Consider the following 23,306-nt stretch of genomic DNA (forward strand, 5'->3'; position numbering starts at 1 on the left):
TCACATCTCCCACTCTCTTTAACCCTTTCACCACCACAATCCCATTATCCTAACTAACTACAACTCCTCACCTTAATTCCTACCTCTATACCCTCCCCACACCCCTTTGGCCTTATTTGTGAGACCGGGACAACTTAGTTTGTCCCAAAATACATTTGTCCTGTCCCCCTTTTAAATAACCACACCAAACACATAAAGCCATTTGGCGACCTTTATTAAACTCTATTATACAATGAACTTACACAAACAAAAACAACATTAGTTATCTTCCTCAGCAACGATGATCTCGGGGCAGCATCACCACTCACCCTGGACGAATTTACCTCAGGGCAGCGTACCTACTCACCCTGATACCTCCTCCACCTGGGCAGCATACCTACTCACCCCACATAAAGAGGCAGCGTACCTACTCACCTCACCTTCATACCAAACCATTAACCAATAACCACCTTCTTTAGAGGGGGAACAGAAGAGGACAATCCTGTCCCTCTTCTCCGCCACCAGCCTAGTCCCAGGCTGTTCCCCCTCCTAAACCCTAGCCGCAATCATATCCTCTAAAAAGAGCTTCAAATGCAAATTAAAAAGATCCAATCCTACGTCATTAAGGTGTACTCCATCCGTTCGGTACCAAGACTCCTCTCCATCCCCAAAATCTCTATGGTCAATGGTATGTATCCCCAAAATTCTTAACTGCCAAGCCAGCCTTTGATTGACGCACATTCTGACCCTTTCAATCACCCTATAACTATACGCAGCCCTCCAACACAAACGAGGAACCATCTCTGACCACACAATTTCCAGACCCGGGTACAACACCTGTAATCTCATCAAATCCTGAAGAATAATGTCTACTAATTGTTTTATGGAAAAAGTACCCAAGTCTGAATGACTAGTATACAAGGACAGCTCACCTTCAGTTTAGCCCTCTCAAATTCATGCAAAAATCCATCCCACCTAAGACCGCTAACACCATGCCAAGTCACTGACCACCCTAAATGTGATAAACCCAAATTTTCTCCATCATCCCTAACTATAGCACGCTTCTCTGCCCAGTGGATATACAAATGCCCCAAGATGATAATGTGCTTCCCTAAAAGAAAAAAAGAGAAAATTAATAATCAGACCACAACTTATCTAACATATGAAAAAAATGTATTTGAAGACCACCTCCCCACTCTCTTAATAAATTCAGTAGAACTACTCTCTCTAGCTAAATCTGAGGTCCTACCTATCCTGAATGAGTGAGCTGCAAACCTCTCTGCTGGAAATCCCATGTAACGTAAAACCCTCTTCACTAAAGTTATGAATCTACTACTTGACATCACCTTCCCAATCCATTGAAGAAAAAATTAACTGATCCGCACTCCCCTTCTTCCTCTTCATAAATTCTTTATCCCACATTCCTGGACAAAGGCAAGGATTCCTGACAGGTTTAAGTACCACCAAACATCCCCTACCCAATTGATCTGTCTTACTACTCCTTAATGCAATAGTAACCTCACCCTCCCCTATGATAAAATCCTTCCAACATAACAAGCCTAACAACTCTGAAATATGGAAACACCAAAATATAACCATGTGCATAACGCACCCCACATAAAATAATCTGAAAACCCCCCTTGTAACAAACCTAACCCTCTCAACAAAACTTTCAATATAACCCTCGTAAGTGGTCATCAAATATCCCTACGTTCTACCACCACTCTCCCCAACCCCTCAACATATGCCCTAATGTCCAAGACCTGAAATCCTGCAACCCTGCTACCTTAGCGAAAATGCAAATTGCAGCCAAATCCACCTTAACTGTCTGCAAAGCCTTGCCTAGCCCCCAAGCACGAGCTACATATCGCAATAGTAATTCCTCCGACCATACCACTTCCTCTTCTGGCAGCTGCAAAATAAACTGATTAAAATCAGAAAGAGCCCTACCATATGCCTTCCTCATAGAAGGGGCCCAGGAATGCTGTACCAACTGCCTGGCTACATCGACCCAAGATTCCACACCTCCTCTGGCAGGGTTTCTGGCACCTCCTCCGCTAGTGGAACCAACCCTTGAAACCTGCAAAACTGAAATCGGGACATGCTATTAGCAATCTCATTCCTTATGCCAGGCACATGCTATCCTGTAAAGGAAAAATTTATTAAGAAGCTCTGCAAAACCAATTTACATAATACCAACAATAACCAACCCGACTTAGCCGTCTTTTTTTGTAATACCCTCACTACAGCTATATTATCAGAGTGAAAAACTATACATTTGCCCCTCAAATGCTCCATCCACACCACAGAAGCTGCCCATATAGGCATCAACTCTAGAAAGGCCACATCCCACTTCCATACCTTCTTCCAATCCCACGGCCATTCAGCCGCAAACCATCGACCCCCGAAATAGGCCCCCATACCAACACCCCCAGCTGCATCCATAAACAACTGAAGTTCCTCCTGCCCCACCCAGTCTGACTGCCAAAAAAATATCCCATTAAGTTGCAAAAACCCATCCCACAACACCAAGTCCTCCTGCACCAGTTGGGTCACCCTAACCCAATAGCGTTTGCTCTGACCCCCTTTCAACTAATACACCACTGACCTACAAAAGGCTCACCCTGGGTGCACTGCTCGACAGGCAAAATTCAAAAGCCGCAGCAACTCCATAACTGAATGTTTCTGAATCTTATACTTACCCAACACCAAACGTATAGCTGACCTAAGTCTCTCTATTTTATTCTCAGGTAGGCAAAACAGTCCCCGCTCCACATCAACTGTTAATCCCAGAAATTCTAATGATCTTGCTGGACCCTCCATCTTATGCTGAGCCAATGGTACCCCTAACTCCTCACATATAATCATAAACTCCTGCAATCCCTCCTGTGCTCCTACCCTTCCTTTGCCCACCAACAAAAAATCATCTAAATAATGCACTTCCTTTTGAGTTCCCACTTTTTGCTGCCAAATCCAATGCAATACTGTACTGAACTTCTCAAAAGTTGTACATGCCACTGAACAAACCATAGGCATAGCTTTATCAAAGTAGTAATTAACACCTACCCACATTCCCAGTAGTGGCCAATCCTCACTCCTAATAGGCAACAATTGAAAAGCCGACTCAATTTCAACCTTAACCAACCACGACTCCAGAAATTCCCTAATCACTTTCACTGCATCATCTAAGGAAGTGTAATGCACCCTAACCTCCCCTTCTGCAATAAAATAATTTACTAAATTCCCTTCGGGATATGACAAGTGATGTATCAATCTGAATTCCCCACCTGTTTCTTCGGCACCAACCCCAAAGGCGACACCCTGTAAGTACTGAAAGGCGGACTGTCAAAAAGATCTAATAACCACCCTGCCCAACACTCTTTCTCCACTAACACCTCCAAGATGTCCTCTTTACCTTGAACAGATTGCAGATTCTTGCAACCCCCCCCCACCCCCTCCCACGGTGGACTTTATAGGAACCACCCCCTGAAATCCTTGTATTATCTCATTTTTGATGGCCAGACCAGGAAACCAATGAAGCATACCCTGGAGAACCTCCACCTTAATGGGGAATGGCGCCCCTTCCTCTGCTGCCTCTAAAAAACCCGAGTTCAAATCCCTGGGATCCTTGAAAATTACCCCTCCACCAGACCGGTTGAAAGCCTTGCAAGAAGCCTTGCCCACCAAATCCACCCTCACGACCTATAACATTAGAGTTTCAGGTGAACAGGTCTTGCAGACCACAGCCAACGGCTGAATGACTCCCTCCACATCTTGAACAAACGTGTGCAAATTTGCACCCCACCCATGAACAGGAACCACTATTAAAAGACCAACACACACCTGCTGCTTCCTCCCCATTCAGCTTTCTGTTAAAGCCACCATAACTATCCATCATCATAGCCAACCATAGATCTGGATGACGCACCTCTCAACGGAGTGACTGGTCCACAGCCTTCCATTTGCAGAAATGCTGATCATATCAAAGCCACGCATTACCTGGCCTTAACCACTGTGCCTCATGAATGGTAAGGAAATAGCCTAGAAGAGGCAGGTCCAAAGACCCGTCCTTCTCCAGCTGCATTGCCATGAAATAAATAAAACCAACCACACAATTATCCCATGTCCTAGGGTGAAGCTTACCTACCCTCTGTCTTCACAATGCCACTAAAGCCACCAGCAGGTCCTTGCTATAGGAGGACTCTGCTTCCACTAGCCATTGGACCCCTTCCGCATCAATCAGCTCAAACAAATCCACATACTCTCCTTTCCAAATTTTTTTCCTTAACCAAGCCCGGAATGTGCGGAGTCAGGAAAACCGCTCCTGTCCCCTGTCCCAAAGATTGGGTAGCCAACCAGTCCCCCGGCCACAGCCCAAAGTCAGAGCCTACCAAGACCGAACTGTCCCCAGAACCAACAGCCACCCCTGTTGCATCTCTAACCGTGTACCTGGCACCCTATGCTAGTTGCCTCTGAGCCTCCTCTATCCCTTGCACACCACCCCTGAGGGTCCCCAACTGACAAGTCTTTGTCATCCCTCCCCCACCACAGTCCTCAACCCCTAGCTCCCCAGACAATACTGTGTAGTAAAACCATTACCTGCACCTTCATCTTGAGATGTACTGGGAACTGGTGTATCCACTGCTATCGCTTTCTGCGATGCCTGTTGCTTTTTCCCTCAAGCTGGGGTTCTCACTGCTGTGCACCACCTCTTCCAGCCTGGGGTCTGTTCTGGTTCCTGTACCACCTCAGATGTTGCCACTTCCTGGAACAACTCCTCCGCTTGGGCCGCAGTAGCTTGCCATTGCTGTCTTAGTTCTGGTAATTTAGCCATCTGTAAAAGAGAAACACAATATTAAAACTGTTCCACAAACCTGACTGCTCTACTCCCCCACAACCACTAGTGTTGCCTTGCCCTACCACACTCTGCCAACTCCCCTACTTACCTATACTCTGCAGCCGAAAACCACCACTTGCATAGCTTACCTACTAATCATACAGTGTAATCACTTAACTGATGCAGTCATATCTCCCCGTACATTAAAATATGCCCCTGCCTGGCACACACTTCACCCTTCAGCTGCACACCCAATCAGCCACACCTCCTACAGCTTGCAACCCCTTCCTAACACTAGAATATCACCTGTCTATAAATATCCCTCCCCATATATATCTATATATAAAAAAAAATATATATATATATATATATATATATATATATATATATATATATATATATATATAAAATATTAAATAAATAAATAATCCTGCACATCTAACTTTCTACCTACATACCAGCCACCCTATCCTAACACTGAGCCTGTAACACTTACCTTTTTGTCCCAGAATGACAATCCAGAGAGGTAACGGCCAAGGACAGCAGTGTGCATGCACAAACCGGTGCCTGGACCCAACGGCTGAAAAAATGGCAGACGCTACCCACGAAACCACCAAATAGGATGGAAAGTATTTCCCACCACTACCGAAGCAAGGATGCAGGGACACCACCACAGCCGCAATGACCATCCCAAAGAACGGACAAAACCGGGGACTGGAGAAAGGACACAAAAGCCCACAAACCCACCAGGGAGCATGAAAAGATCATCCAACACTACTCCCAATGCTGATAGGACTGGATTGCGGTGATGGACCCCCCCCCCCCACAGCCTACCATGACCACCGGGAGAACACTTTTCTTAATAAAACCTGAGGAACGACACTGGGGACCGAAGAAAGGACACAGCAGCCCACGAACCCACCAGGGAGCATGAGGAGATGATCCACCACTACCCCCAATGCTAATGGGACCAGATTACGACAATGGACCCCCCCCCCCACAGCCTACCACAACCACCGGGAGAACACTTTTCCTTTTTCTTTTTTTTTTTTTTTGATGGATTACCCGGCCCACCCACATGGATCCTAACCGACTGCATGGCCCCAAATGGGAAGGAGGTAACGACAGACCTGGCCTACCCACATGGATGTTACTCGACCACAATGGCCCAACCGGGAAAAGGCACGATTGGCCTGACAAATCCCCCGGAGACACACAGATGACAGGGAGAAACCTCAGCGGCACCGGATGACCAGAAAGACCCCAACCACCATGACTGGCCCTACCACCCAACCGGAGCCACCACCGGACCACCAGGAGGCCCTCAACCATGAACAAATGCTTCAGGACACTGGGAAACACCCACAGCAACCCTAGGCCTACCAGACCACCGGAGAATCACACCCCCACCCAGGTAAGCCGAGCACCACTCACACCGACACTACCCCCCAACCATTCACCCACACACACTCAGCTCTCAGTATACTTTTACCCTTCCCTGCCAGTAAGTCCAGTCCCCTAACCTATATTCCCAGATTCCACCCCCACATTAAATTAGTCACTATAGAGAAACACCAAGAGAGAGAGTGGAGGGAACTGACCCAGTTAACTTAACCCCTTCTCTCCCCACCATCCAAGGCCTACCTGCATCCACAATACCTACAGGTCATCTGGACGTAAGCTAGTTGTTACTGCACCACCAACTCATGCCAAATGTGCCTACTTCCTTTAATCCCTAACACTTAATCCTGCCAGAAGTCCCTCCTTCCCCTACCCCACTTCCTTTCACATCTCCCTCTCTCTTTAACCCTTTCACCACCACAATCACACTATCCTATCCAGCTATAACTCCTCACCTTAATTCCTATCTCTATCCCCTCCCCACACCCCTTTACCCTTATTCGTGGGACTGGGATAACTTAGTTTGTCAAACTACACTTGTCTCAACATTCTTTAAGTGGAATGACTCTTTCAAGTCCATCATATTTAACTGGATCAACTCAGTCAGCAAAATAAACTGCCCTTTGTCTGACAAGCTGCACTAAATTGTTCATACTATGAAAGAATTCAAAGAAAAACATTACCTGCCAGCAGTTATATACTGATGTTTCCTCAAAGCTGAAAGTGTACTTAGACTATATTTGTAGACCTTTACAACAGAACCAAGACGCTATCTTCCAAAATAAGGAAGCCAATCTGGTGGTCCCCTGCCATAAACAAACTCTGCAACAGGAGGAAGAAACTGTTGCAAAAGAGAGTAAAATCCCATGAGTGGAGGAGCTCCCTGGTCAGCCTCAGTAAGAAGCTGAGATTCCTTATAACATCCTCCAAAGCTAGCTATGAAAACAAAATTCCCACTGATTCTAAGGGCAACCACAAAGCATTCTATAGCCATGTCAAGAATCTCAATGGCAACACCCAGATCTGCTCTGAGTTACAGCACAACAGCACGAAAATTACAGAACCAACTGATATTGCCAACATCCTGGCAGATAGGTTTAGTGCTAACTTTACCTCCCTCTCACCCCTAAAGGGTCCATATCTATACAAGAAGAATTCAGAGTCCCTATAATCACATTTATGCAGGTAAAAGCTGCACTCTCTAAAACCAAAAACACAGCATCCATGGGACCGGACAACATCCCAGGCTGCGTTTTACACAAACTTTAGAATGAACTGGCTCCCCACCTAAGCACCATGTTCAATCATAGTCTCACATCAGGTTTTGTGCCCACTGAATGGCACAGAGCAACAGTTATCCCACTCCACAAAGGGGGAGCCACCACTGAACCTGGGAACTATTGCCCTATTAGCCTAACGAGCCTGGTCTGCAAGGCCATGGAACGTATCATCGTGGAACTCATACCTCCAAACTCTATACCCCACCCAGTTCAGGTTTGTGAAAGGCAGATCATGCCTTCTGAACCTGATTGACTTCTTTGAGGCAGTCACCAAAGTCGTAGACAAGGGTAAGGTGTTTCACACAGCCTATCTTGACCTCGCCAAGGCTTTCAACACCATCCCCCATTCTGGAATTATAGCTAAACTCACTAAACTAGGTATAAATCCCTACATCACAAGATGGGTTGCCAACTGGCTCACTGACAGTACCCACACTGTAAAAGTTGCAGATTCCAAATCTGACTTCAAACCACTGACAAGTGGAGTACTACAGGGTTCAGTCCTGGGACCTCTCCTGTTTGGTATCTACTTCTCTGAAGTACAGGCTAACACAGAAGGCCTTGGGCTAACGAAGTTTGCAGATGACTGCAAACTAGGAGCCATAGTCGAGTCCCCAAATGATGTAGGCATCCTACAGAAGGGCCTCACTGAGACAGATGCCTGGTGTCAGATGCATGGCCTCAAGCTCAATGCCAAAAAGTGCGTTGTCATCCCCTTTGGTAAAAACTCTGTACCCATGAACTACCACATAAACAGCAGTCTACTTAATGCCTAATGTATGATAATAGACCCTGGGACCCAGGTGGGCAGTAGTCTCTCCTTTGATAATCACATCACCACAGTAGTCAGGAAATCCTTCTATGTGGCACACCTCATCCAAAAGGGTTCCCATCCAGGAAAAAAAGAGGTCATTGTTCCTCTCTAGTCAGTACTCATTAGGCACATTAGAGAGTACAACTCCCCTTTTGGAATGTACCTCACAAGACATCTGCAGCAGCTGGAAAGGCCACAGAAGTACCTCACAAAGAGGATTACTGGACTCAAACAGATGCCCTACACTGACCATCTCAAAAAAACTCCAGCTTTACTCTGTAGCATATCGCCTACTCCAAGAAGATCTCTGCCTAGCATACAAAGCTATGTTAAACCCAGAGCTGTTGGACATGCTACACTTAAAGTAATCCCAATCCCTCCAAGCTACATGCTCTAGGGACCTAAACCTTGTCACCACAATAAACAGGACATGCTGGAGTGATAGATCCCTATCCCAGAAACTTCCTATACTCTGGAACAAGCTACCCATCTATGTCAAGCAAAGTTCCTCATTAGCACTCTTCATTGAGTGGATGGGAAATAGGAAATACACCTTGGGGATCACTTTTGTGGCTCTGCTCAACAGGGGCACAGGAAATTAACTTTCTTGGGTAGCGTAAGCCAGGGAACCTTGTTGGCTAGGCTTACTTATGCCCTTGAGCCGATAGTCTAGTACCTACCTATAAACCTATGAACCTATAAACAATTCTGACTTGAGCATTTTGACTGTCTCCTAGAATACTTTTTTTTTAACTACTGTGTCTAAGTTCTTCTGACTGCTATGGCCTCTAGTATGTTATAGCAATAATCTATGGCTGAGTGTGGGTAATGCTGGATTTACCCAAGGATGGTGCGGGTTGATCATGAGAGTGAAGCTCAAGTGACCACACAATGCCAGCTGTGGGTAAATCCAGCATTATCCACACCCAGCCATGGGTTATTACTATTATACAATGACATTATCTGAGAAAAAAGTAACTACTAATGTCTTTGTATAACGGCGCTGTGGTGCTCTTCTGCTTTTTTCCCCATATCATTGGGCTTTCTTGATATACTGCTTATGTATATGATACTTATGTTCCCACACTTATGCAGTACATCAATGCTTTGAAAAGGAAGCAATTAGTTTTTTTTTTTTTTTGCTAGTAAATTGAAATCCGGACAGTTCAGGCATATGAGAAAGACAGGGCAGATAAAATACAAGAATAATCACGTACATTCATTTCTTTAGTTTTGCACATAATGTACCCGGTTTTCCTTGTATTTTCTCTGCCCCATCTCGCTCATACCTATTCAGATGTCAAAGTTTATTTTATATTTTTTTCTTAATTAAGAAAACTGGATTGCTCCGTAGCATATATTAATAGAAGAAAGTCTGGGTGACTGGACTTTTTTCTGCTGGTATATGCTCAATTTTTCAGTGGCCATGCTAGTTGGGCTGACCAATCAGAGTGCACATTTTTGAAAGTTAATGGCCAGTCATTGTTTAATAATCTAGAATCATGATAATTTCAGAGAGTTTTGATAACTTATGATATTCTAAATGCAAGATAATTGCAGTTGCAGGCAGAGTCTACTAAAACTTAAACATAAATTATGTAATGTAAACATTGACATTAGACACCAGTAGACATCATATTGGAGAATGCACGCCATTATGGCAATCACTGTGTGGTTGCTAGTATGATCATGACTATGAACTTTGCAAAAAAGAAGAGTCTGATGCTGCCATTACAACCAGGAGAAGTAATTTGCTAATACGTACCAAATGTTAAGCTTTGCATGTGTAGCTTAATTGGCAAAGTTTTTTTTTTCCATTTTGACCTTGCTGCCTGCTCATCATCACCCCCTTCAGATGGCCCATATGTTGCCCCATCACTAAAAGAGAAGGTCATCTGGGAAGGAATGTCATTTAAGTAGCCATCAGGGGTGGTTTGAGATTTTTTTTTATTATAAGCTATCCCTGTGCATCCACCCAGAAACACCCCAGGGGTGCTGTATACAATGAGCATTAGAGCAGAGCTACCCCTGACTTCTGCAAGGGACATCAGCAGTACTGTCCTGACCACCCTCAGAAAGCACTGCATAGTCATTCCCCTGGTAACCATGGGGGAAATTAACTCACACATATGTATTCCTTAATGTACGTCCCCTCCAGATTGTTATTACCATCCTCCCTGCCTACACCGTCAAGCACCCATCTTGCTACTCAGACTCGGGTCATCTTGGCCAAGTCAGGACTCTGTCACATCAACACTGCAGGCTTAAAACTGAATTTTTACTGTGCTTTATGAAACAACAGACTGAATCTTTGGTGTAAGAGGGACCTAGTAGAATGGTGGGATGCATGTATTGTAATAAAGCAACAGTCATCAATTTGCCCCACGATGTGTATTTCTTAGGTTTCTTCCTTTGGTCCTTAATTGAGGTACTTTTTGTATGGAATGTGCATACCTTCTGTGTGACTATGTACATTTTTTACTACCATCTTCAGTTCCCTTCCTCATCCTAAAGACAAACAGGTAGGTGAATTTTGATGCTCAATCAGAAATAACTAACAATGTTAATTTAAAATAAATTAATTAATGATTATACAATATACACCATATATTATAACATTTGGTTTAGTATACTTGTTGTATTATACTGGTGATAAAATAATGCATTCAAAATTCTGTATTTACTATGCACTTTTGATAGATTATAACTCACATTACTCAAATTCAGCCAGCATATAAAAATAAGTAACCACTATAAAGATAGTTGAATTATATTAAATATAAATGAAAAATATTTTTCTCACTTGCCTGAGGAAATTTATAGAGCCCCAGTAATCTAGCCATGGGCATCGAAGTTGATGAGTATGACTCACCAATCACAGCTACAGCTGAGGAAAGAGTCTGACATTGATAATTTGGAATTGTCCTTCTCTGCCCAGTAAGCAACTTCATTGTGCCCTCAAGAGCTCCTGCAATAGTTGTACAAGAATCGTAAATCACACACCCAAGTGTGACATTTGGCAGTAATTCTTGGTCAATGTTGATTTCTTCAATTGTAAAGATCATGGCCAAAAGTCTTTCATACAACCTAAAATGAAACCTCCAGAGAACACAAGCACAATTTACTTACACAGTGGTCATATAAAAAGATTCTGGTGCATGTAATAGTCTGTGCACATTGCATAAATAAAAGATCCGGCACTTACTGTAATACTGATAGATAATGGAAAACCAGTGCAATCTCAAACGTCTAAAATACATTTGTATAAAGGATTTCATTAAAATTAGCTTCAAGTCCTTTTCCCAAACATAAACACTAATCAACTGTTCAACCACAGGTAATCATAAATTACAACATAGAAGATCCCTTCTTGTTTTTACATAGCAGTGCATCTTTCACACTGACACTTTAAAAAACTATTTACTCATGTGATAGGACTTTTTGTAACAGTCATTAAAACTATAACAGGTCAAATAATATCCTCACTTGTACATGTACCTTTTATCACTGCTGAAATAAGGGGTCTATATTAGAAGATCGAAGATGCATTCTTTTGAATGCGTCTTGGTCGAACTGAAAAGACTGAAATGGCAAAATATCAAAGCAGCTGTTAAGCCAATTCTTTCCCTGGGAAAGAATTTGCTTGGCCGCTTTGGTACTTTGCCATTTTCGGCACTGAGTGTGGTCTCGGAGTTGGTATATTTAAGTGGGGGGGTAAAGCCCCCCCCCCACTTAATGTAATATTTGTAACTGATTTTTTTTGTTGTTGTTGGAACAGTGATTTTTTTTCCCTTGGAAAAAAAATCGCTGTTCTGACACTTCAATATTGCAAGCTTTCACTTACATAGGATCGATTAAACACCGTTTGCTTTTTTAAGCATTTGGTGATTTAATATAGACCCGAAATAAGTACTTTAGCTGCAAATGGATAGGGTTGCCACCTTTTCAAATGCACAACGTTGGACATTTTTTGTAGAAATGTCAGATTTTGCAGAACAAAACATACCCATGGCCAGTACAAAGGCTAGAACTTCACTTTTTTACCAACATAAAAGCTTATTCTTGTAGCATTTGAGCTGCTTATGCTATTTTATATAACATATAGGGGGTTCAGATAAAAAAGTAGGCAACTTTTAAAGAAAACTTACAAAATATTTTTGCCCTAAAATATCAGGACATTTGCCATTTTTTTTTTTTCACAAGACACAACTGCCCAAAGAGGGACTGTCCCTCACAAAATGGGACAGGTGGTAACCCTACAAATGAAAGCTGAAGGAGCAATATGTGATAAATAATTCTGAATGCTTTATTCTTTCATACTGTATGTGAATTTGATCCACTTATATGAGGTGTATGGCTAAACTAATCAGGTAAGATAAATAAACAACTGTAAGTTCAAATGAGCTAATTAGTCATGCAGGACTACATGACAGGTTTACAATATTCTTTACTTTATTACCAGTATATCAACAATTACCTGCTGTCAGTCGTGTCTGGTGGCTTCAAATCAAAAGGGGCAGCAGGATACAGCTGAATGGGTGGGTCCAACTAGAAAGGGTGTGGCTGACTAGAAAGGGGTGGAGCTATGTTACAGTAGGATCAACCCTGACCATGCTTACCAATTTACATAAAATAAGTACTCGGTCACTATTGCACATGCTGAATATTCTACCAACCAATGCCACACTAAAGCACATTTCAGAGTTAATGAGGTGTTTAGGTTCTGCTGCAACACCTCTAAATAGTGAAAAAGTGGTTGGTCTTGACTGCATGAAACTATTATGACTACACATGATGTAGTAATTACTGTACTGTATGAAGTAATCTACATTTTGTACAATGCCAAATGAAAAGTAAAGAGATTTGGATATCTCACTGTACTATCTTAATTTGTTATTCACAATTCAAGGTCACTCCAATGCCTAATGTGCCAGTTATTCTGTCAGACAGTAAGATGATCTCAAAGTCCATACAATTTGCTGTTATAATTACCACAGCTGGAAGGCAGATCACATTGCTACATGAATATTCAAGTTGGTTTGAAGACTTACTTATGCAGTATGCTGCAAACAGCATTCCATATTCTTTTTCTGCACCAGAAGAGAATCTGTGGTCTGTTCTGGAAGTCATCAGATCATAGTCATATTGCATTTAATTTTTTCAAGCTTTCCAAGCAAACACAGTATTTGCTGTATTCTAAAGAGCATCTTGCTAAATAATGTGTAGGTTGTTTTGAAGACTTACATAAGAAAAATGTTGCAAACAGTACTTCTTACTCTGTTTTTGCACCCAAAGAGAAGCTGTAGTCTGGTCTGGAATACATCAGGTCATGCTGAAATTGTTTTTCCCCCCTTGTATCTGGACACACTAAAGGGAGCATTTAAGTTTCCCAAGCAAACACAATATTCACATCACCCTACTTCTAAAGAAGTACTTTACTATAGTACCAATTAAGTGCCTCTATTGGGTTCCTATGCGTATGTCTCAGGCTTCATACTTGTAGATAAAGTCTATTTTTTCTCGTTATTTTGTGAAAATAAATCAATAACTTTTTGTTTGAAGTTTGTTATACTCTACATTTACTCCTTTCCTATGGAAATCATAGCCAATGCATTCATTCTTTCCTGCCCCATTGTATTACAAAGATACATTTTAATTCTTTTTATTGTTAAGAAACACCTTTCCACCTCAGCAGTTGACATTGCTGTGGTGGCTATAATCAACAACACATTATAAATCTCTGAAAACACACTGGTTAATGAGATGTCCACCAAGAATTTTAACATCTTGACTGCAATGTCACTTGCTGCAAAGTCTTCACAGTGATACACCACTCCAAATTCTGTTCTAAGTTGTTCCCTCAACAGGAATGGATTGTTTTCTATTGTGGCTGTGAAAAGATTTTCTGGAAACTCTTTTATGTATGTTGAAAGGTTTTCAGGAAGTAGCAGCTGAGAAGCCTGAAGATGCCCATTTTATTCAAATTGTGATTTTTGCCTGGAACTTTATGACATCACACACTTCCTTTGCAACAACCGACAATGTGTCATGCAAAGTATGGGATCTTTTTTTTTTCTCATTTTTTTTTTTATTTTTCAAATACATTTGAATGAATTCCATAGTATTTATACATAACATCTTAAAGAACTATGTGCACTATTTACATTAGCTTGACACTATAACCGATCTTAATGTATACAATTACTTTATAAGTATGTCCAATCCATTATCAGAGTGTCTGATCAATTATTGTATAGTGTCAATCAACAGTAAGACTTTTCCCCAAGGGTTGCTGATAAATGGCTTTGGATAAATTCTTAGTTCTTTAATTTTAATTTCCAATAATGCTGTGGTCTTCAGTAGGCTGTAGAAGTCTTCCAAAGTTGGCATTGTGTTTGTATTCCATCTTCTTGTTATACACTTCCTTGAAATTGTAAGTGTAGTCCATAATAGATACATGTTTGACCTATTCAAACGAGGACCTTCATTCACATTTAATAATACAAGAGTTTTAGTTAAATAAAACAATTCATTAAATAAAGTTGGTAGAAAGTTATTAATACCATTCCAAAATGGCATAATTTTAACACAAAGAAAATGTGGTTCCAATCTGCATTGTGCACTTGCTCACATCTCCAACATATTCCTTTTATGGAAGAACTAATTTTACTGATTCTATCCAGGGTTAAGAATGCTCTGTGCAAGCATTTCCAATTAAAAACTTTCCAGTATTGTGTAACATATGTATATTTTATTGATAATAAGATATTTGTTTTAATATCTTCAGTTAACTGAATTGAGTGTCCTTTTGTTATATATTTCCAATATGAGGTTTGGATGCTATTTTATAGTTTATCAATATTTTGTTGAAGTACTGTTTCCCATGTCAAAGTCATTATATATGATTTCATATATGTATTTCGTAAATTTAAGTATTTCTTTAAATGAAGAATTGTTAATTATTCTACTTAAATCTTGTGAATATAACAGAATACTCTGTAAGGTTAGCCAGTCCTGGTGTGGAATTTTGTATGTTGTTTTTATTACTTGCATATCTAAAACTTTTAGTTCTTTGATAAATTGGAGCCAACAAACAAATCCTTTCTGTTCCCAGGAATTAATAATTTCTCTATATATTTTATGTGGAAAGTTCTTTGTGACTATAAATGGTGTTAAAAGCAAAAACCACTTTTTTAAATCTATATTTGCATTAATAATTTTCCTAAATAAGTCAATGTAATAATTAATCATACAAGTTTTTGTGGGTTTAATTATGTTATATTGCATACTAATGCATATGTGCCATGGCAAATTGTTTTTCTCTATTTGATTTTTTTTTTTTGTAAATCAAATTCATTTATTGATATTACAGTTAGTAATTCTTTCCAATTTGCAGAGTAATTTGGACTTATCCAATCTGAGATTGTTTTAGATATTGATGCTTTTATATATGTTTCTGTATCAGGAAAGTTTAATCCTCCTTGTTTCCATGGTCTGATATGGTCTGATATGTATTAAAGCTATTCTGTTTCTTTTCGGAAACCATAAAAAATTTATTAGGCATGAATTTATTTCTTTAAGTATATTCCTTTCTGGTAACAGTTGTATTGCCAAGGCTATATATAGGATCTTGGGCAGTAAAATCATTTTCATTAACTGTAATCTATCTTCAAATGTTACTATTATTTTGTTCCATTTTTCCACAGAGATTTTAATTGTACTGATGATATTATTGTAGTTTTTTTAGACTAATTCATTATTATCCTTGCATAACTCAATTCCTAGATATTTTAAGGTAGATTCTTGTTTCCCTTTGATGTGATCCCCCTTAGTCTGCAATTCTTTTTTTTTTTATTTAAAAATAAAAATGTTGATTTTGATTTATTGAAATGGAGTCCTGAAGGCATGTGAAATTTGTCAATTAATATATCTAATTCTTTTAATGTCTCTTTTGTATTGGATAATGTTAGTAATATGTCATCAGCAAATAGCATTACTTTAGAATTGTATTGTTCATAAACATCTATTCCTTTGATTTTTATATTGTTATGAATTGAATCTGCCAATGTTTCAATATCCAGAGCAAATAGAATCAGTGACATGGAACATCCTTGTTTAGTGCCTTTTGTTATATATATAGATTCAGAGGTAAAAGGACCTAACTTGACATATGCTAAATTATTTGTATACATATTCTTTAGGAGACGAACAAAGGATGCAGGAAATTCAAATAGCATTAGGATTTTGAATAAATAGTCCTAATTTAGGGAATCAAAGGCTTTCTCTATATCTAAGCCAATTATATGTGTTTTTTTTTATTTTCTTTATCAACATAATCCATGAGAGAAATTATCCTTTTAATATTGTCATGTGTGTGTCTATGATATATAAATCCAGTCTGATCATTATTTATTGTTTTGGATAGTGGTGTTTTCATTCTGTTAGGTAATATCATCATAAATATTTTATAGTCATTATTTAATAATGATATAGGTCAATATGAGGTACAGAGGTTTGAGGATTCGTTTTCCTTTAGGATTGGTGTGATTAAGGAATATCTCCAATAGGGTGGTATTAAAGCTTGTGACTGAATTTCTAATAGAGGTTTATGGAAGAGGGATAGTATCTTTGAAGGAAAAAGTTTATATATTTCCATAATTATGCCATCTATACCTAGAGCTTTATTATTTGTATCCTCTTTTATTACATCTGTAATTTCTTTGTAGGATATGGGTGCTTGTAGATCTAGTTTTAATTTTTCTGTTTTTTTTTATATTATAGCATCTTTCATCTAGATTTAATTGTTTGTTATGTATAATTTATTTTTGGAAATGTTCCATATAGTTATTTCTATAGGCATCAAGAATGTCACCTATATCAGAGACATTTTTCCCTTTCTTTTCTTGGAAGATACTTTTAATGTTATTAGCTTTTGATTGTATTTTGATTCTTGTAGATAAATTATGTACATATTTGGGAGAAGTGGTCAAAGTATTATTTTTTAGTTTTTCTAAAGCTAAACTAGTTTTACCCCTTTTGTCTTTGTCTTATAAGTGGATTGCACCAATATCATATATTCATTAGGATTCCATTTGTAATTGTCATTTATTTTGAAATGTGTTTCTTGAAGGAAGACAATTTGTGCTTTGTTCAGTTTTAAATATTTCAGTAGATTTGATCTCTTGCTCGGATTGTTTAAGCCATTGGTATTTAAAGATAATAAAGTTAAATCCATCTTAGGTATTTAGACTATGTATTTAGACTATGTATTTAGACTATGTATTTTTTGTTTTATTGTGACTATTAAACATTTTCCTCTGATAACTATAAAGTATATGTTTGAGCTTTTAAAGGAAATTATCAGTTTTATACTTTGAGTGTTTACCAATAAATTAATGTTTTGGTCAGGCATACTAAAAATGTTTTTGTCAAATAAGAAATTTAAATTAATAAATGTTAACAAAACTAAGAGCCGCACTAGCCATGGAATGAAAATCATTCCTAATCTGATGGATAAACCTAAGTCCGTCAGATTATCACTCATACCTTGACAATCCAGAACATCTGAGCTCCATAAATTGAATTATCATATGGAGAATATTTGTAATAGGAATAAGCAATATTTATACTATTTTGAACAGATATAGTACTATTGCAGATTAGACAGAATTCTAATACAATATAAATGTCTACTTATTGTTGTATAAGCAATTATTTACATGAAAGATAGATGACAAGCAATTCAATCATAGTAAAGTAGAATGTATCACATATAAAACCTCAGTAAAAGATTATAGCACACAGTTATTCAACATATTCACCCTTATTGATGAAGTCTTTCAAAACGTATTACTTAATATAAATAGATGGTTATAATATTTGTACCTAATGTTTATAATACAATGTATTTTACTGGATATATCAGAAGTTATATTTCATTGTTTGCCAGCATTTAAGTAATCACTTTGTTTGTTGCTACCTTACTTAAAGCATCAGATTTGTTTTATGTGAACATTGATGAAACTTAGTGCATTTTAATTATCAGTGCATCCCTCTTCCCCCATTTCCTACACATAAGGATTTTCATAGCTGTCATTTATTATTATAAAATGAGTGAAATTATAGGGTAAAAACAACAAATTCACTTATTGTGATTAATGATTACAAGTTCCCTTTCTATATTCATAAATTGCCATTTTATGGCATATGCTGAAAGTTTTTAGATTTAAATGGCAACATTCTATTTTGTGTAATCAGCAAAGGTTAAATTGAGTGATTATTGTCAGTTTAATGCTATTTGTTCAGAATGTGATTGCTACATTCTGTGACATTCCTAGTTCATGCTTCTATTTTTTCCCTTGAACAACTTTGTCAGTTTGATGTCATGTATAAAACATTAGTTACCTTGGTAACAGCTTAAGTATTATGTATTGTCAAGATGATTTACAAAAACTACAATTCAAGTTAAAGCAATTACATGATTTGTTATGCATATTTACTTATATAAGAAAATCATCATGCTTCCCCTTGATGTTCAATGTAGTGTATGACTTTTATGACAAGTTAAGACAGTAGTGTTATTATACACAAGCCTGTGTTATTGAATCCTGTCTTTAATATCTAAATTCAGTAGACTGTTTCATCTTATATGATGATTATATACTTTATGTCTAGATTTACTAAAATCATACATTACATAACTATTGTGTGTGTGTGTGTGTTTTTTTTTTTTTTTTTTTGGCTGTTGCTTAGTTATTTGCGAGACCACAAGCTGTAATGCTTATTCTTATTATTATCTCCTTCCAAGCGTGTTTATACAGTCCATAGACTTTAAACTATGAGACCCTTCTAGTTTCTTATTTGTTATACGTATATTTCCATCCTTACATACACACATATCAGTACTTCAAGCATGGGCAACAATGCCCACCCAGTTTTGCCAGAATACCATTCACTAGTTCATGTGGTGTTTTTCCAGGCTGTTCTTAAAATATCCAAACCAATATTTGTCCTGTTCCATTTTACCAGCCTGTTCCATGCAGTGGCCACTCTGCCAGTGAACCACTCAACGCACCTTCCATTCCCACAGATATTTCCATGAAGGAAATCTGATGACTCTCTAGTACTTCCCAGGAACCCCAAACACCCCTAGAATCAGCTACCCTCATATGCCCAACACGTCCAAGCAAGTTCACCTCCCAGACCACTGCAAAGGGTACTTGCACAAGACCAAGTGCTTTAAGTCTTTCACAATAACTCAGACTTCCACTCTTATGTATGTCCTTAATGTGTTTGGACCAAAATATATTTTAAATATAAAATTGCACTTATTATTATTTTTTTATCAAGAATCAACTTAATGAGCTAAATAAAGTGTTGGGAGACCATCAATATGTGTACATGTGGTTTAAAACAGCCCTTTTATTCTATTTTTTTAAAACCAAAAACTTCATTGCCATGAATCATCTCAGAGGTTCCTCAGAGCCATTAAGCATTATCATCACTCTGTCTCCGTTACCATAACAACCTGGGAGCATCTGTTTCTGTTAGTGTGTCTGTGTACTGCATACCAGAGGCTTGCGATGCACCTGAAGCAAAGCTTCACTTCACTGCAACTTCAAGCATTAATTCTGTCCCTTTCAGTGAGGCAGCAGCCAGGAAAAGAACGGAGAGCAAACAGATAAAAAAAACTCCCAACAAGCCGCCACAACAAGAGATAACAGCCTTCCCACCTCTCACTTAGCAGATGTATAAACACACTTTTCTCTGCCAAAATATCCCAAATCACAGTTTTATCCACCCCTTCCCCTGGATCCCAGGCTAAAACACCAAATGTCTCTTCCTAATACACAAGCATCAGTAAACCTCAATCACAAGCCACAACACACAGCTTCCCGGAGATGAAAATGGAAACAGCTGCCAGACACACCTGCATCCACACACACCATGTCAGGCTTAACCAAACAGCACTCAAAGCTATGATACCTGCCATAATTGATATTAACTATGTTTAGACAGAATAATAATGACATTTGTACTAGCTGCCAGACATGGCTGCATCCATGCACACCATATCAGGTTTGATCAAACAGCACTTGAAGCTATGATGCCTGTCATAAATGATATTAACTATGTTTAGACAGAATAATAATGACATTTGTACTAGTACTAACTGCTAGACACGGCTGCATCCATGCACACCATATCAGGATTGATCAAACAGCACTCAAAGCTATGATACCTGCCATAATTGATATTAACTATATTTAGAAAGAATAATGATGACATTTGTACTAAGAGCTTGTTACTATTATTTAACCAGGATATACATGACATTCTTAAATCATACTTTAACTGAAGAAGGCATTAGTCTCCATGACAGCATTTTTTTTCAAAACACTCTACTGTTACTGCTATTATATATGATGTTAATTTATTACATTTGAGTCTGAACTCTGATGAATGGTACCTTGTTGAATTAGTTAATTACTTACTTAAATTATTATAAGTAAAAACAATGAAAAATGAACAAGATAAGTATTCATTGAGTTCAAGTAGGGGGATATAAACTTCTATGTTTGTATTATATGTTGCTTTGTTTGGCTTATATATAATATAAATAGTAACCCAGCTTGACCTACCTTTGTTTGTGAAGAATCATTGGACTCTTTGAAAATTCTGAATAAATTATTACTGTTTCTCAGTTGTTTAAGAAACCCTCCTTTTTTTAAATAAAAACAGATGACAAGTGATGTACCATATCAGTTGATACTTTGAGAGATGTAGTTGTAAGAGTTATTTTTTGGGACAGCTATCTTGGAATCAGTTTTTTGTTTCTTCTTTCTAGAATCAGTCCATGGATTTGTTTATTTTATTCTTTTAAGAGTAGGGGCCATCCATTCCATTTCTTCTGGGATAGACACTATGTTGTTTTTGATGAATATAGTAGCTTCTTCTAAGTCATTATAGGTTCTCATGTCATTGGCAAAAAGTATTTTTATCTTGGCTAGAAAGGCCAGCTTTGCTTTAATGTTGTTTGTTTCAAAAGTTTTATTATTGGCCAGACATTTTTACTTTGTTCTAGTATTCTGGAAGAATACTTATTGTCAAATCTTATCAGGCTTTGATTGTATTTTAAGGGTGATTTTCTCCAAACAGATTTTAATATTAGTTCCTTGTCCAGAAATGAAAGAAATGTTATAACTATGGATCTAGGTGGAGTATTTGTTGAGTTAGAAGCAGGTTTCCTCAGTGCTCTATGTGACCTTTCAATTCCTAATGAAAGTCCCTCTTTCAAGTAAAAAAATTCAGGAATCCATGTTGTTAAGAATGAAATAATGTCTTCTCCTTCAGTGTTTTCAGGCAGACCAAAGATCCTAATGTTGTTTCTCCTTTCCTTGTTTTCTAAGTCATCTATTTTCTTAAGCAGCCATGTATTGAAATTCTTTTTGGAATTCTTCCTCTTTGAGTCTCCCTTCTATGTCATTTACAGAAGTCTCTATATTTGTTATTTTTGTATGGTGTTGATGTAATAGTTCCTTAAGACTATCAGTCTGTTTTTGATAATTTAATTTGAGGTTTTCTAAGTTATTTTTAAAGCCATCCATCTTCAAAGATAGTTTCTGTAAGGTATATGTCATTAATTGCAGTTCTTTTTTCAAAGCAGCATCTGGATGAGAATTCCTTGAGTTGTTCATATTCAGTGAGTCAATATATCTCCAAGTTACTTGACAGGAAACTTTTTGTATATCTCCACCAAAATTGATATTTATGTAGTTTAGTAGTTTATCTATAGATTTCTGACATTTTAAACTTGAAAATAAAATGTTCCTATATTATTATACTAGTTTATGGAGCTCTCAAAATTCACTGCTCTCAGTTGGCCATCTAGGCTCCGCCGCCTGCAATGTTTGGGATCTTGATGGTCCTCATCTACATCTTGCCAGAATGTTCTCTGTCTGTAGGTACTATTCTGCAATGCCATCGATATCTGATCTGACACTGTCAATTGCATTCAAAAATATATGTACATCTTTTTCAACTGTGGTTGCATCTGTGGTGCAACACTGACGTTACCTGTACAAAATGTCAACATGGGGCATTATACAATGAAAAACAGTCAGCCAAAACTTAAATTCATCATCTTCAAGTGCTTGCCTCAACCCATTTGCCTTCTGTACAGTTGCTGTAGCAGATGTAGAACATTTATACAAATAATAAAAACACTCTGACAGCAAGTCCAAGGTTTTATACACTGCATTTAAAGTATAGATATTAAAATTCCACCATGTTCCAGACATTTGTGGCATGCATCGTGCTATTATATTGTCCAAAGCAGCATGTTTTTTTTGGAAGGAACACGAGAAAAAGGCTGGAATCCCACCAAGAGTTAAAAAAAATGTGCTTGCTTCAGTATTATGTAGTGTGACTTTTTGCATTACCAAATTAAGTTGGTGGGCATAGCAGTGTACATAAGAAGCATATTTAAATTTCTGTCTTATGATGGCCTGGACTCCATGCTGAACTCAACTCATAACAGATGCACCATCATAACTCTGAGCAACCATTTTTTTCATGCTGGTCTCCCACTACTTCCTTCAACTGTTCTCTTATCACATCAGCAATATGCTCTGCCATCTGTCCAGGTGGTATAAAATATCCCCCGAAACATCCCAGCACCTAACCATGAAACACAATGGCAATTTGCCACAGCCCTACAACATCAGTGGTTTCATCTGTAATTTCTGCTACAAATTTTACAGTACAATTTTTTTTTTTATTTCTTCTCTGCATATTGTTAGCATGCAATCTCGGAGTTCATTCTGAATGGTTGTTGATGTTCCTTTAAAAATACTTGAAGATGTTATATGTTCTGCCAACTTCTGATCAATCCTGCAGGTGAAGTCTCTACAGAACATTCCAGTACTCAGTGAGTCTTCTGATTCATCATGGCCTCTTAAAACTACTTCTTTTTCAGCACACAACATGATGCAGT

General features: G+C 38.4%; 1 protein-coding gene across 1 annotated transcript in view; it reads right to left on the minus strand.

Moving 5' to 3' along the window:
• The window catches only part of LOC122803815 (extracellular calcium-sensing receptor-like), a 233,528-nt gene extending 222,152 nt beyond the window's left edge, over positions 1-11,376 (minus strand). Inside the window, exon 1 of the mRNA XM_044073501.1 lies at positions 11,119-11,376. Within this exon, the coding sequence (XP_043929436.1) occupies positions 11,119-11,376 (258 nt within the window). The remainder of the gene's footprint in view (positions 1-11,118) is intronic.
• Positions 11,377-23,306: the final 11,930 nt, after the last annotated feature.

The sequence above is a fragment of the Protopterus annectens genome, chromosome 6.part0 (genome assembly GCF_019279795.1).
Source record: "Protopterus annectens isolate FY-2018-M chromosome 6.part0, PAN1.0, whole genome shotgun sequence".
Taxonomy (NCBI): Eukaryota; Metazoa; Chordata; order Ceratodontiformes; family Protopteridae; genus Protopterus; species Protopterus annectens.